We start from the raw sequence: 13,228 nt of genomic DNA, 5'->3' as shown, positions 1-13,228 counted from the left end.
TAAGAGCTGAGAGCAAGTCTTGGATCCTGCATTCTCACCTTTTGTGTGTCCTGAACATTTTTGCACAGATCCCTTAGCTGTTGCCCACCCTCACAGGCACAGAGGAGCCTAAGACTTTAAGCGACAGATGAGTTCCAGGATGGGCTATCTGCTTGGTGCCACCAGGTGGCGCTAACAGGCCACATCTAGCAGAAACTGCATGAGGCCTGTGCCTGTGGTACCTCCCTAGCCCAGATTATCTATCAGCAGCCCAAAGGGACCAAACTAACCATAGCTGTCTGTGCCTCCTTCCAACCCAGGTGGAGGCTGCTTTGGGAAATCTTGTGGCCGGAAGAGGAAGTGATCTTCCGGAGACCCCTGACTCGCGACCTCATCAACGTTGGTGCTACTGCTTGGTGGAGAATGTAAACCTTCTATGACCACCCCCTACTCCATCCCCTTGACCCCCACCTGGGAGGGGACAACAGGCCAGTGGCCTTGGAAACCCACAGGACAAGGAAATCAGACAGCAGCAGCCACTTACCCCTAACTAGCAATTGCCCCCCAACATCAGAGGCCAGGGCGGGTGCCCCATCTCTTCCCACCCAGGAGCTCCCACACACACACAGTCTCCATCTCCAAGAGAAATTGGTGCTACATGTTGGTGCTTTTTTTTCATGGGGGGGGAGGGAGGAGGGAAGGGTATCCCACGGGGTCACTCCCTTCCTTGAAACCCCTCTATTAAGATGGTGCACACCTTTGTTGGGCAGTCCCACCTCCCCCTGCCCACCAGGAGCCATCCCTGGCTGCATCCCATTGGTACCCAAGTGCTGAAAGCCTTGACGCTGGATTTGGTGACACAGTTCCTCTCTCTTTGAATCTTTTGGCCCCATATCCCTCTACCAGTAGCTGTTTCCCACATCTGGGACAACTTGTCGTCAGAAGGCTCCCACACTGGGAATAGCTCCCTTGTTCTTGTGGAATCCACTGTCCACCGCCCACCCTCCCACCCATTCATCAATCCAACCATCCGCCCATCCCAACTGCCTAGTGCCACTAGCTGGCTGGGCACACCCATTATCAACCTGATTCACCTGTCATGGCAGCCTGTACCCTGTTCCCACCCCCCACCCCCCACCCCAATTGCTGGCTGGGGTGTGAGGGGTTGTGCGGGCTGGGGCAGGACTATCCTCCCCACATGCAGTACTGTATTCCCCCATCCCTTCCTGGAGCCACTCTATTACAGAGAATGTCCTACCACCCCACCCACCTCTTTGTGTTTCGCTGTGATAGATCAATAAATATTTTATTTTTTGTCCTGGATATGTGGGGATGATGTTTGATTGTTGGTGTGCTCTTTGGGTTTTATTTTTATGGTTAATTGGGAAAAAATTTTTTTTCTTATCTGAGGAGCTGTATCCTCAGGAGAAAATTCATTTTAATCGCTTTGATATAACTCTGGATGAAACACACATTTTTTTTAAAAAACAAAAACAACAAAAACAAAATAAGAAAAGAGAATTAACTGCTTTAGAAAAGACTAATAAATGAAAAACTTTTAAAGGAAATTGTCTTGGGTTTCATTGCTGTTGTGTATGCATTGGTGAGTGTACAAATACAAACAGGTATGCAGAGAAGTCAGAGGACAACCCTGAGTCTTACCCTCCAGGGGCTGTCCGCTTCTCATTTGAAACACAATCTCTCCATAGCCTGGAACTCACCAAGCAGCCTGGTTGGGCAGAGATCTCAGGGTTTTGCCTGTGTTTGCCCCCAACACCCCCATTCCCACTCCCACAAACTCAGATTATAAACCCTTACCACCAAGTCCTGCTTTATTGCTCTTGTACATGGGTTTCATGGATCGAACTCAGATCCTAACGCTTGCACAGAAAGCATTCTGTCAAGTGAACCACATTCTCAGCCACCTTTGTGTTCTATCCCTTGTTTTCAACTTCTGGCCCAGTGGTAACTTGGTTCTAATGTGAGGAACATCCACTGCCCAGGATATATTGAGAGGGTATTGACCCAATTCAGCTGTTTTCACCTGGGGATATAGCTAAGCAACAGAGCTCCTGCCTAGAATCCCCCAGTGAGGGGCTAGGGTGTGGCTTAGTGGTAGAGCACCTGCCTAGAATCCCCCAGTGAGGGGGCTCTGGGCTTGTTTCAGTGTTAGAATGTCTTCCTGAAGTTCTCCAGTGGGGAAACTAGGACTCAGAGGTGGAGACTCATCCCCAACATGGGGAAAGGTTGGGGCTTGAAAGAATATCTAATTTAAGAACCCTCAGAAGGCCATTGAGTTTCAAGGATACCTATGGGAGGGGGCTGCAGTGAAGGTGACCCAGCTTTTCCAAGAAAATGACAAAGGAGATCCATCTATCATGCATCCTTCCATTACCTCAACCAGAAAAAAACAAAAAACAAAACAAAAAAAAAAAAACAATTATTTGCTAGTTTGATATCCTTTGCCCCCAAATTGGCAAGCCTCAACCTCAAGACCTAGGATTCAGTGCCTTGGTTTCTCATAGTTTACTTGCTAGTTTTTTTCATGGTGCTGGGAATTAAACCTTGGACATCATACATACTAGGTTAAGCTCCACCACTGAGCTACATCCCCAGACCAGCTCGTGGCTTTAAATGCCACATAGGGGCCAGCAAAGTGGCTAATCAGCTTAATGAACTTGCTGTCCAGCCTGACAACATGAGTTCAAATCCCCAAACCCACATGGTAGAAGGAGGGAACTGGCTCTCACAAGTTGTTCTCTGACCGCCAAACATGTGTGTTACTAAATGCATGCTACATAAATAATTGTGATAAGAAAATCAATACCAGCCAGGCGATGGTGGCACATACCTGTAACCCCAGCAATCGGGAGGCAGGGGCAGGTGGATCTCTGTGAGTTTGAGGATAGCCTGCTCTACAAAGCAAGTTCCAGGACAGCCAGAGCTGCACAGAGAAATCCTGCCTTGAAAAACAAACAAATAAAAAGAAAGAAAATTAATACCATGTATCTTAACAAGTAACTGTCAAATTGTTATGGTTAGTAGGAGCCCATGACTTGCATACCTAAGGTCAGTTCTTTGTTTATCTGTGACAAGGCCTCCTTCCATTCAAGGTCACAATACTATTGTCTCAACTCCAGGGATTAAAATCATGTGTGACCATTTCTGGTTTCAAAGCCAGTTTTAACATCTCCATCAGAAGTCTCATAGACATGACCTAGCCTACAGCTATTTCTTCTAATTTGAAACATTCCCTCCTAGGAGGAGAAGGGAATGTTGAGAGAATTCCTTCCCCCCCCCCCACCAAAAAAATCCCAATGACAAATCAAAGTGTAATTTCACCGAAATTCACCCTGGGGAACTATTGAATATATGGGGTTTACTTACAGAGTATCAGCAGGGATTATGAAAGGAGTGTGGCTGATCCCAAAGCTGCCATACTGGGAAGTCTACTCCACATCACTACATAAGTCGAGTCTCTCTCAGTTAACTTCCCTCAGCTTGTACCACTTCTAGAGACCCCAAAGTCTTGGGCAATTAGAGCAGAATTGTATACAAATTCTGGGAAGAGCCACTGGAATGTCAAATGAAGGCCAAAAGGACGCCTGTAAGCCGACAGAGCTGATCGCCTGAAGATAGTGGCTGTTTGGCTAGGAGGGGAGGAGACTGGCGGAGCACCTGCAAATCATCTAGGAATTCCAGTCACATAGCTTTCATGAGTTGTCACCCATGTCAGGGTTGCCTAATCAGTGGTACAGCTGCCTGAGTCATCCAAGTCCCTATAAGTGACCCCTGTGAATTCTCTAGTTCAAGCCAGTCTTGGGTGGAATCATTTCTTTGGTCTGTGTTCAGGATCCTGTCCCGGGAGTAAAAGGGTATTTGTGCAGGTCTATTGAGAAGAAGGCACGGAACACAATTAGCACTCCAACAGGGACAGGCCCATGGGAACAGAGATGTGTTAGCTATATAGACCCTGCTATGGGTGGGTGATAGGGCAGGCAACTGAGGTAGGTAGAGCCAACAGATAGTAGACTGTCTGTGGGGGCAGTCACAGTAGCTTTCCCTGTATGGGGGTGCACCTGCTTGCTGCAGTTGCCTGCACCCTGAAACGGGTGATAAGACCGAAACCAAGACTGAATTCTTGAAAAGTGGAATATTTTCAGAAGGGCTCCAGGGCTTCCTTTTTAAAATATGGGTGACAGGTCTCTTTGGTGCCTGGGTCTGCCATGCTGTGATGTATATTATATCCGTAAATTGCCATGTGTTATTTGAGTCCAATGATAAACTGGTCTGAAAGCGGGCTTGCTCCCCAACTTGACACCCAAGCATGTTTAACGTCAAGTGTCCTCCATCCCCACGACCCCAACTCTGTGCCAGGAAAGGAACAGGAAAACCAGCCAAGAGTAAAAATAGCGGGTGCTTGAGGACAGCTGGAAGGTGACCTATTTCCCAAAGAGGTCTCTAGTGCTCACCCCACGGTATAAAAGTCTCTGCAGTGGGAGAGAGAAGCTAGATGCTCAGCCATGGGAAACTCAGCCGAGGGATGAAGGGTCAATGGGAACTCTTTCCCATTCACTGCTGAACTTCACCCAACGCTTCCTGCTGGATGCCATGACTCGTGATTTGGCTCTCTTTTAGCTTTAGCTGTTGTTACTTGTTCTTTTCCTTGGAAGTGTCACCCAAGGGCCCAGGACTCTCTTTATTGGGAACTCCAGCTGGCTAACTTCCCAGGACTCCCCTAGTTGATTCTTGCTGGGTACTCAGTTTGATTGTTTTGCTATCTATTTATCTATCTCTTGGCATTTATTCTTTTGCTTTGGCATTCCAAAGACTTAAACTCACCTAAAACTGAACACATGACTATCTGAGGCCCCTCTCCAGATTAAATCAGGCGTGCCCTCAGAACATCTGATGAACTACAGAGCGCATGGCAGTCTCTAGCGGTATAGCACATATGGGAGGGGATGGTCGGCATCCATAGTGTGGCCATCGCTGTGGGAGATGAGACACGACACTGAGTCTCGGCTGTTTTCCCAGATAGAATTCACCCATAAAAGGGAAGAATTACCACAAGCGGGAGGCAGGTGGGTGTCACCCTCTGCAATAGCCTCAGATTTGGCAAGAAATGTGAGAAGAAGGGGAGAGTGAAATGGAGGTGTTGTCTTGCCATTTCTTACAGCTGACAGGATCCAAAGGAAAGAGAATCAATTCAGTCTGTGCATAGGAGCTCTTATCTGGATCTAAAAAACTTAGAACCCATGGGAGGAATCAGTGAGGATTAAGAGAGAACAAGTAAGACGTGACAGAAGATACCCATTGGGACTGACGTTTAACACACAAGAAGGGGAAAATCCTTAATTCAGCATGCAGATGAAAGCATTCCAATTGGCCAGTACAGGAACTATGATAACTAAGAAGTACTCTGTATGACAACTTTGTCATCTTGACACAGTGTAGAATCACCAGGAACAGGAGTCCTAATGAGAACTTATGTACATCAAGTTGGTCTACAGGCATGTATGAAGGTGATTGTCTTGACTGAATTAATGTGGAAAGACCCAGCCCACTGTGAGCAGCAGCATTCCCTAGGCAGGGGATCCTAAACTATAAATAGAGAGTGAGCTGAGCACTAGCAAGCAGAAACTAAAGTACCCTGTATCTTAATTGGGAAAGATTTTTAAAACATCATTTAATTCTCTCCCTCTCTCTCTCTCTCTCTCTCTCTCTCTCTCTCTCTCTCTCTCTCTCTCTCTCTCTCTCTCTCGTGTGTGTGTGTGTGTGTGTGTGTGTGTGTGTGTGTGTGTAAGAGAGAGAGAGAAAGAGAGGTTGAGAATTATCTTTGATCACTCTTCAGCATTAATCACTGAAGCAGGGTCTCTCAATCAAGCCCAAAGATGGCCAGTATGGCCAGTCTTACTAGCCAATTTGCTCTGACATGATGGCTCAGGGAAAAAGGCACTTGCCACCAAGCCTGATGACCTGAGTTTAATCCCCGGGACCCACATTGTAGAAGGAGAGAACTGATCTCCCAAGTTGTCCTCTAACCTTCATACACATGATATGTCATGTCATGTGTGCACACATGCATCACATAGCTAAATAAATGTAGTAAACTTTCTAAAGAAAGGAAAACAATACTCCCAGACAGTTATGCTTCCAAAGTAAAATGTCTCCCATAGGCTCATATGTTTGAACACTGTGTCTTCAGCTGGTGGTGGTGTTCAGAAGGCTATAGAACTTTTATTTTCAAGATAGGGTTTCTCTGTGTAATAGCCCTGGCTGTCCTGGAACTCATTCCGTGGATCAGGCTGGCCTCCAACTCACAGAGATCCACCTGTCTCTGCCTCCAGAATGCTAGAATTAAAGGTGTGCGCCGCCACTGCCTGGCTGACTGTAGAACTTTTGAAAGGGGGAATGTTGCTGGAGGAATTTGGTCACTGGGGGTAGGTTTATAGCCTGGCCCCACTTCCTGGCCACTTTCTGTTTCCTAGTCCACCAAAGTTGTGGAGGGAGTCCCAGGGATACAGCTTCAATGCATCACCACCCTTGTCAGAGTGGCCTTTGGTGGGAGGTCTCTGCAACCACCACAGGCAGCAGAGTGATGAGATGTGGAAAGCAAGAAGACACCAGGTGGTTTCGTTGGTTTGGGTAATTGTGGAATCTCTGAGAACTAGAGCCTAGATGGTAGGCATATGACACTAGAAAATGCCCTTGGGGTCTATTCCCTAGGGCCTGTTTTCCAGTCTCATTTTTGCTTTCTGACCATTGTCATCATGTGACCAGCTTCCCTATATTCCAGCCACCATGAATTAAGTCAATGCAGCCACCATGCCTTCCCCATCACGATGAACCATATCCCCACAAACCATGAGCCAAAAGAAATCCTTCCCTGCTTATAATGCTCCTGACAGGCAGTCTGTCACAGCGATGACAAACTAATACTCTTAGCATCCCCCCCAAACTCTTAAATTTCTTCTCTAACGTGGCCAGCACAGGAAGGAGAGGATAGAAGAGCCTTGTTGTAAGGAAGTAGAAAAACTGTAGGCCAACAAATGGGAAAATCTAGATAAAAATAAGTGCATTTCTACAAACACACAACCTACTAAGAACTATAGACAGTCTGAACAGATCAATGGTGACTAAGGAGTTGAATCAGCCTCAAAGTTCCCAACAAAGAAACGTCCAGGAGCAGATGGCTTCTGTGGAGAATTCTGCCAAACATGTGAAGACTTAACACACATACTTCTGAGGAGCTTCCAAAAAAAATAGAAGAAGATGGAGTATCTACAAACCCATTTGAAGATGCTGGCATTGCCCTAATACCCAAACCAGACAAGGACACAAGGAAAGATTTACAGCGGCTGGACACATGTGGCCCACACCTGCAATCCTGACATTCATGAGGTGGAGGCAGGAGGACCAGAAACTCAAGATCATCCTCAGTTATGTAACAAGTTTGAGGCCAGCCTGGGCTCAATGAGACCCTGCCTCAATGAAATAAAACAAGGCCAGTGAGAGGCTTCGGTGAGGGAAGGTGCTTGATTTTGAGCCCAGCAACCTGAGTTCTGCCCACATAATGGCAGAAGGCAAATCCTGACCTTAAGGTCATCCTCTGAGCTCCACATGCATGCAGTAGCCCACAACAATAAATAAATATTAGTTAATTATAAAATAATAATTTTTAAATTACACAAGTTGCTACCAAACAAAAAGTGCTCCTTTTATTTACTGCTAAGACATGATTTGTTGTTGTTGTTATGTGTACTTCTGCATGTCTGTATATATGGGTATGGAGATGAGAAGAGGATGTCAGATACCCTGAGGCTAGAGTTATAGCCTGTTGGGAGCCACCCAAACTGGATGCTGGGAACCAAACTCCTGTCTTCTGAAAGAGCAGCAAGTGATCTTAGCCACTAAGCTCTTGTACCTAGGATCTAATATCATACCGTACAGGAAAGTGACGTGCAAACCAAAGGCCGATGTGTGTGTGTGTGTGTGTGTGTGTGTGCATGTGTGTGCAAATGTGTTTCTGTGTGCTTGTGTGCATTCCCACACACAGAGGTCAGAGGCTGATGTCAGGTGTCTTCCTCAATTACTCTCCACTTTTTAAATTTTATTTATTTATTATTTTTGAGTCAGGGCCTCTTATTGAGCCTGGAGTTCATTAATTTAGCTAAACTGTCTGGCCAGTAAGCCCCAGGCATGCTTAACTTTTTTTTTTTTTTTTTTTAATGTGAGCTCTGGGGATCCGATCTGCCCCTGCTGCTTGCATAGCATTGGCTTTACTGACTGAGCCATCTGTGCATCAGCTCCTGTCAAAGGTGGCTGTACAGCCTCTTAGACCCTGTGCCTCCTTGGAACACTTCACTAGGTGACAGGGTTGTCCCCTGCATCTGTCTAGCATTCTAAAGTTTTCCACATCTATGCAGAGTGCTCCGACTTTCCATTGCTGGGTCAAATAGCCTAATACCTTTGGTCACTCAATTCAGTCAAAACCCTCTTCAGCTGCCACTCACACCCACCGCCCCACGCCACCCCACCCCCACCCCACCCCACCCCACCCCCGGCCTTGGCCTGCCTGGTGCTGGCTCTGAGCACACTGTGACAGCTTGGGAGAGGATGCCCTTCTCCCAGATCCTGCACATGAATGCCCTACACAGTTTGAAAGGGTCAGTGTTAGATGGGTGTCAGGCCTTTCTCCCCCTCAAACCTGTGGTCACTGTAGACATCAGGAGAGGACGTGTCAAGCAGTGTGGCAGGGCAGAAACACAGCTCTATACTGTCACCTGCAGCAGGCTGAGACATTCTTTTCAGAGACTTCCAGTCTGACAAAACCGAGATTGGTGGCTTCGGTGCATGGGGGATTTCAGTTCAAGCCAGTATGAAGCATCATTGGAGTTTAACGAAATCAAAATAAAGGGCCAGTGAGTTGACTATGTGGGTAAAGGAGCTTGCCTCCAAGACTGACAACCTGAGTTTCACTCCTCAGGAACCCCCATAGTAGGATTTGGCCTCAGACCTCCACATCCACACCATGGCATATGCACACCCACGTGTGCATGGTTACACACACACACACACACACACACACACACACACCAGAAAGAAAGAAAGAAAGAAAGGAAAAAAGAAAGAAAGGAAGGAAGGAAAGGAAGGAAGGAAGGAAGGAAGGAAGGAAGGAAGGAAGGAAGGAAGGAAATATTTTAAATTAGGACCTGGTAAGAAACAGTTCAGGAGGCAAAGGTGCCCACTTGATGCCAAACCTGACAACCTGAATTCAATCTCCAGGACCCATGTAGAGGAAAGATAGAATCAACTCCTGAAGACTGTGTCCTCTGATCTCCATCAATCTCTCAATCTCTCTCTCTCTTTCTCTCTCTCTCTCTCTGTCACACACACATACACACACAATAAAAATGTATCAAATCATTTATGATTTCAAATTGCAAATAAAAAAACTTAAAATAGGTACAGCAGGAAAAAAATAAAGTACATGTGGGAACATGGTTGTGGGTTTTGAAAAGAGTCACAGCTAATTAAAAGACAGTTTTCACCCACTTTAAGCATGGGAGTTGTATTGGCTACATTTATGTCAACTTGACACAGACTAGAGTCATCTGAGACGAGGGAACTCAACTGAGAAAATGCCTCCACAAGCTGTAGGTAGCTGGTGACATCCCTGGGCTGATGGCCCTGGGTTCTATAAGAAAGCAGGTTGAGCAAGCTATGAGGAGCAAGCCAGTAAGCAGCACCCCTCCATGGCTTCTGCATCAGCTCCTGCCTCCAGCTTCCTGCCCTGACTTCCTCCAATAATGAACAGTGATATGGAAGTGTAAACCAAATAAACCCTTTCCTCCTAATTTGCTTTTGGTGTGTCATTACAGCAATAGTAACCCTAACTAAGACAAGGGTTGAAAGAGAGCAGCTCCAGTAAAGATTAAGACATACCAAGTGCAAACTTTCTCAAGGGGTTTCTGAAGGGGGTGGTGGCAATTGTCTTAGCAGTAGAGAATATGCAGCATTTGGGTATCTCTCATTATCAGAGAGTTGCTAAGAAAACGTCTTTGTTTTCTCTTTTATTTTTAGTGCCTTGGCTGAGATTGTCCTCAAACCCTTGATTCACTCTCAAATATTGGGATTATAGGAATGCCCCACCAGCCAGACTATTGTTTATTGTTTTGTTTCTTTGGTTTTGAGACAGTATGTCTCTATGTAGCTCTGGGCTGTCCTGAAACTCCCTATACAGACTAGGCTGCCCTTCAATTCCTGGAAATCTACCCACTTGCACTTCACAAGGGATCAAAACGGCCTGCACCACCAAACCCTGCCAGACTTTTCTTTTTAATAAGTGAAATCATAGGTTGGTTCTGGAGATGTCTTGGATGCGATTTTAATCTTTTGATAAAGTAAAATCAGGCTCTAATAGGGCTGTTCAAGGGATTTAGAACATGTCATTTTATTAGAAAGGGGAATTCTGGAAAGATTCCTATAAAACTGTACATTTACAATCAGGAAAGAAAGCCCTTAAGCAAATGGTCTTGATTGTGTTGGAATTCTTGAGTCAGCTGAAGAAAGGTTTCAATCAGAAGCTGAGATAAGGGGCTCTTTTGTCCTCAAGTCCATAGTTTCCGTTTTGTTTTTGGTCTTGAATCTCTGATCCTTCCATCTCCACGTCCAGAGTCCTGGAACTGATTATAGATCTGCACCCTACGCTGGATTTATGTGGTGCAGAAGATGGAAGCCAGAGCTTGGAGCATACTAGGCAAGCACTCTATCGGTTAATAATACATTTCTATCTTTTCTACCCTGACTCGGACCCAACTGACGCCTCCCAGCCCCCAGCATCCTTAGGATCCGCAAGGTGATTAACTCCAGTGGGTTGCCCAGAGAGGCTCCCGAAGGATTATATAAGGAGGCTCCTTCTCCTAGGAAACCCGCTGAGCAATCTCAGCCGAGTTCACAGACCCGTCATGGCGCGCCCAAGTAGAGCTGATAATGAATGAAAGACAGAAAAGGGGGGGAGAAGGGGCGGAGTTAAAGGTGGGTTCTGTGATGGACGTGGGAGGGCAGGCTCTGTAGCCCCAGCTGTGCTGCTGAGGACGCAACGGCCTGCCGCGGTGGGGGGGCGTGGCTCCCACCGAAGGGGAGGAGCCGCACAAAGCAGCTTCACAATTCAGCTCCACCCTTTCCGGGACTTGTAGGCCCCGCTGATCCTTAGAGGGCGTGGCTGCCATTGAGGGGGCGTGGTTTCCCCCTAAAAGGGGCCGTGCCGAGAAGGGACAATTACGCCAATGCCGCAGCTGACAGACCCCTTTGCCGGTCTGCAGAGGGCGTGGCTGCAGCTGAGAAGACGAGGTTACCGCTCCGGGGCGGGATTGTCGCTTGAGGGGCGTGGTTATCAGGGCGAGGGGCGGAGCCTCGCAGTGACAGTTCCAACCCGCAGTGCCCGCAGGCCCCTTGTCAGCCTGCGGAGGGCGGGTTTGTCTCTGAGGGGCGTGGCTATCCCGGGGGCGGAGCCGCGCAGGGGCAGTTCCAGCCGGCCGCGTCGCGCGCGCGCCCCGCCCCTGCCGCAGCTCGCAGGCCCGCCCCGGCCCGCCCCTCCGCGCTCCTCAGGCGGCAGCAGCGCGGAGCCGGTGTCCCCAAGCCGGGCGTGGGAGTGCAGCGCGGCGGCACCGCCGAACCCGGAGCGAAGCGCTCGGCTCCGGCCCCGCGCTCCCCGCCTCCCGCCTTCCAGGGCCGGCGGCGGGCGAGCTCGCGGGCCCGGCCTCAGCTCTCCGGTGCCCCGCCGGTTGCCGGCGGTCCCCGCCCCCCGCCGAGTGCATGAGGTTGACGCTACTTTGTTGCACCTGGAGGGAAGAACGTATGGGAGAGGAAGGTGCGCCGGGCTAGGGGTCGGGGGAGGGGAACCGGGAGTATCTGAGGGGCCCCGGGAGCGGCAAGGCCGCGCCCCTGCCTCCTAAGGACGCGCCTGTCCTTCCAAAACCCGCAGGCCATTCTCTGTCACCCTCCCATCCTTTCTCCCTTCCTTGGCCCCGGGATGAGCTGCACTCTTGCGGATGGAGGAAGCCTCTCGTCTAATACCCCATCCCCACTTCACCCATCTCTCAGGTTACTGTTCATCCAGCACCTACCTTAGTTCCCAGTTCTCTGTTCCACCTTGGTCCTCGCTCTCCAGTGGGGGGGGGGACACCCTTTGATGCAGCCTGACCAGGGAAGCTAAGCGACAGCAGCCGTAGATTTGAGACGCAGACTCGCGTTTGCGGGGCTCTCTGACCTTGAACTAGTCACTAACACCCCAGGGCCTCAGTTTCCCTATCCATGCAGTTCAGGACTAGATGAATTGGGGGACTAGTGGGAGGGAGGCACTGGAGAGCTATACACACTGGATCCAATGACAGAATACTGCAGAGGTACACCACTACCGTCATACCATGACCTCCCATTTTTCTTGCACCAATCCTAGTATTCTAGTATTTCTTTAATCAGAGTCCTGACTAGAGGCTAGAGTCCTGCTTCACCGAAAGGGCCCTAGGCTGAGAGCTGAACTACAGTTGGGGTTCAGAGGCCTCTAAGATTCCCTCAGCGTGGATCAGAGTCTGGGACCTCCCTCTGCGTTTCTTCCTAAAGTCCCCACAGTAGGCTGGGGACTTTAGTCTGGTCAAAGACAGGTTCTGACCTCTCCAGCCCTGTTCTGCCTCCTACGCACACACATCCCTGAAGCCCTGTTGGGGGCATAGGCCCACAGGCACTTACAACGCACTACTTTGGGTGCTTGGGTACTTAGAGGTGAAGGCAGAAGCTTCAGAGCCTGGCTGTGTGCCATTAGGAAAGGTCCCCTCTCTTGGGCTGAGGTGTCAGAGTCTGTAGAACGAAGAGGAACAGGCCCAGGCTATTTTGCAGAGCCCACCAGCTCCAGGGGTGCAAGGTCCTGGGGATGACTAAGCATGTATAGTGGCTGCCTTAAAGACTTGTCAGAATGCCTGTCTTCACAGCCCTGGCCCCTCATCATGGTCCAACTAAGGCTATCACCTTTGGGTTTCCTACACTCACTTTTAACCTAAGGTGGACCAGTCCAGTTCTGCCGGTCTTTGCCCTTTCCAACACTTCTTCCTGGGCAGGCAGACTGAAGAGACTGTCACAAGAGTGCCATCCTCCACCTTGGTTCTAATTCTGTTTTCTTTCTCCCCATTTATACTTGCTGCCTCTGAAGGGAGCACCTCTGCCCTCTGCTGTGTGCTCCAGATGGGTC

At 48.7% G+C, this 13,228-nt stretch overlaps 2 protein-coding genes across 4 annotated transcripts in view; both read left to right on the top strand.

Moving 5' to 3' along the window:
* Positions 1-1,458, top strand: part of Eln (elastin) — a 40,552-nt gene extending 39,094 nt beyond the window's left edge. For both annotated transcript variants that reach the window (XM_051204864.1, XM_051204863.1), the window contains exon 37: positions 300-1,458. In XM_051204864.1, the coding sequence (XP_051060821.1) occupies positions 300-343 (44 nt within the window). In that variant the 3' untranslated portion in view covers positions 344-1,458. The remainder of the gene's footprint in view (positions 1-299) is intronic.
* A 10,105-nt stretch (positions 1,459-11,563) lies between these two features.
* Limk1 (LIM domain kinase 1) overlaps positions 11,564-13,228 on the top strand; it is a 30,741-nt gene continuing 29,076 nt past the window's right edge. Inside the window, exon 1 of one of the 2 annotated variants that reach the window (XM_051204867.1) lies at positions 11,564-11,854. In XM_051204867.1, the coding sequence (XP_051060824.1) occupies positions 11,800-11,854 (55 nt within the window). In that variant the 5' untranslated portion in view covers positions 11,564-11,799. The remainder of the gene's footprint in view (positions 11,855-13,228) is intronic. The other variant, XM_051204865.1, reaches the window with a different exon arrangement.

Source organism: Phodopus roborovskii, unplaced genomic scaffold (assembly GCF_943737965.1).
Source record: "Phodopus roborovskii unplaced genomic scaffold, PHOROB, whole genome shotgun sequence".
In the NCBI taxonomy this organism is placed as follows: domain Eukaryota; kingdom Metazoa; phylum Chordata; class Mammalia; order Rodentia; family Cricetidae; genus Phodopus; species Phodopus roborovskii.
The sequence above is the reverse complement of the archived record's forward strand: the minus strand, read 5'-3'. Positions and strand labels throughout refer to the sequence as shown.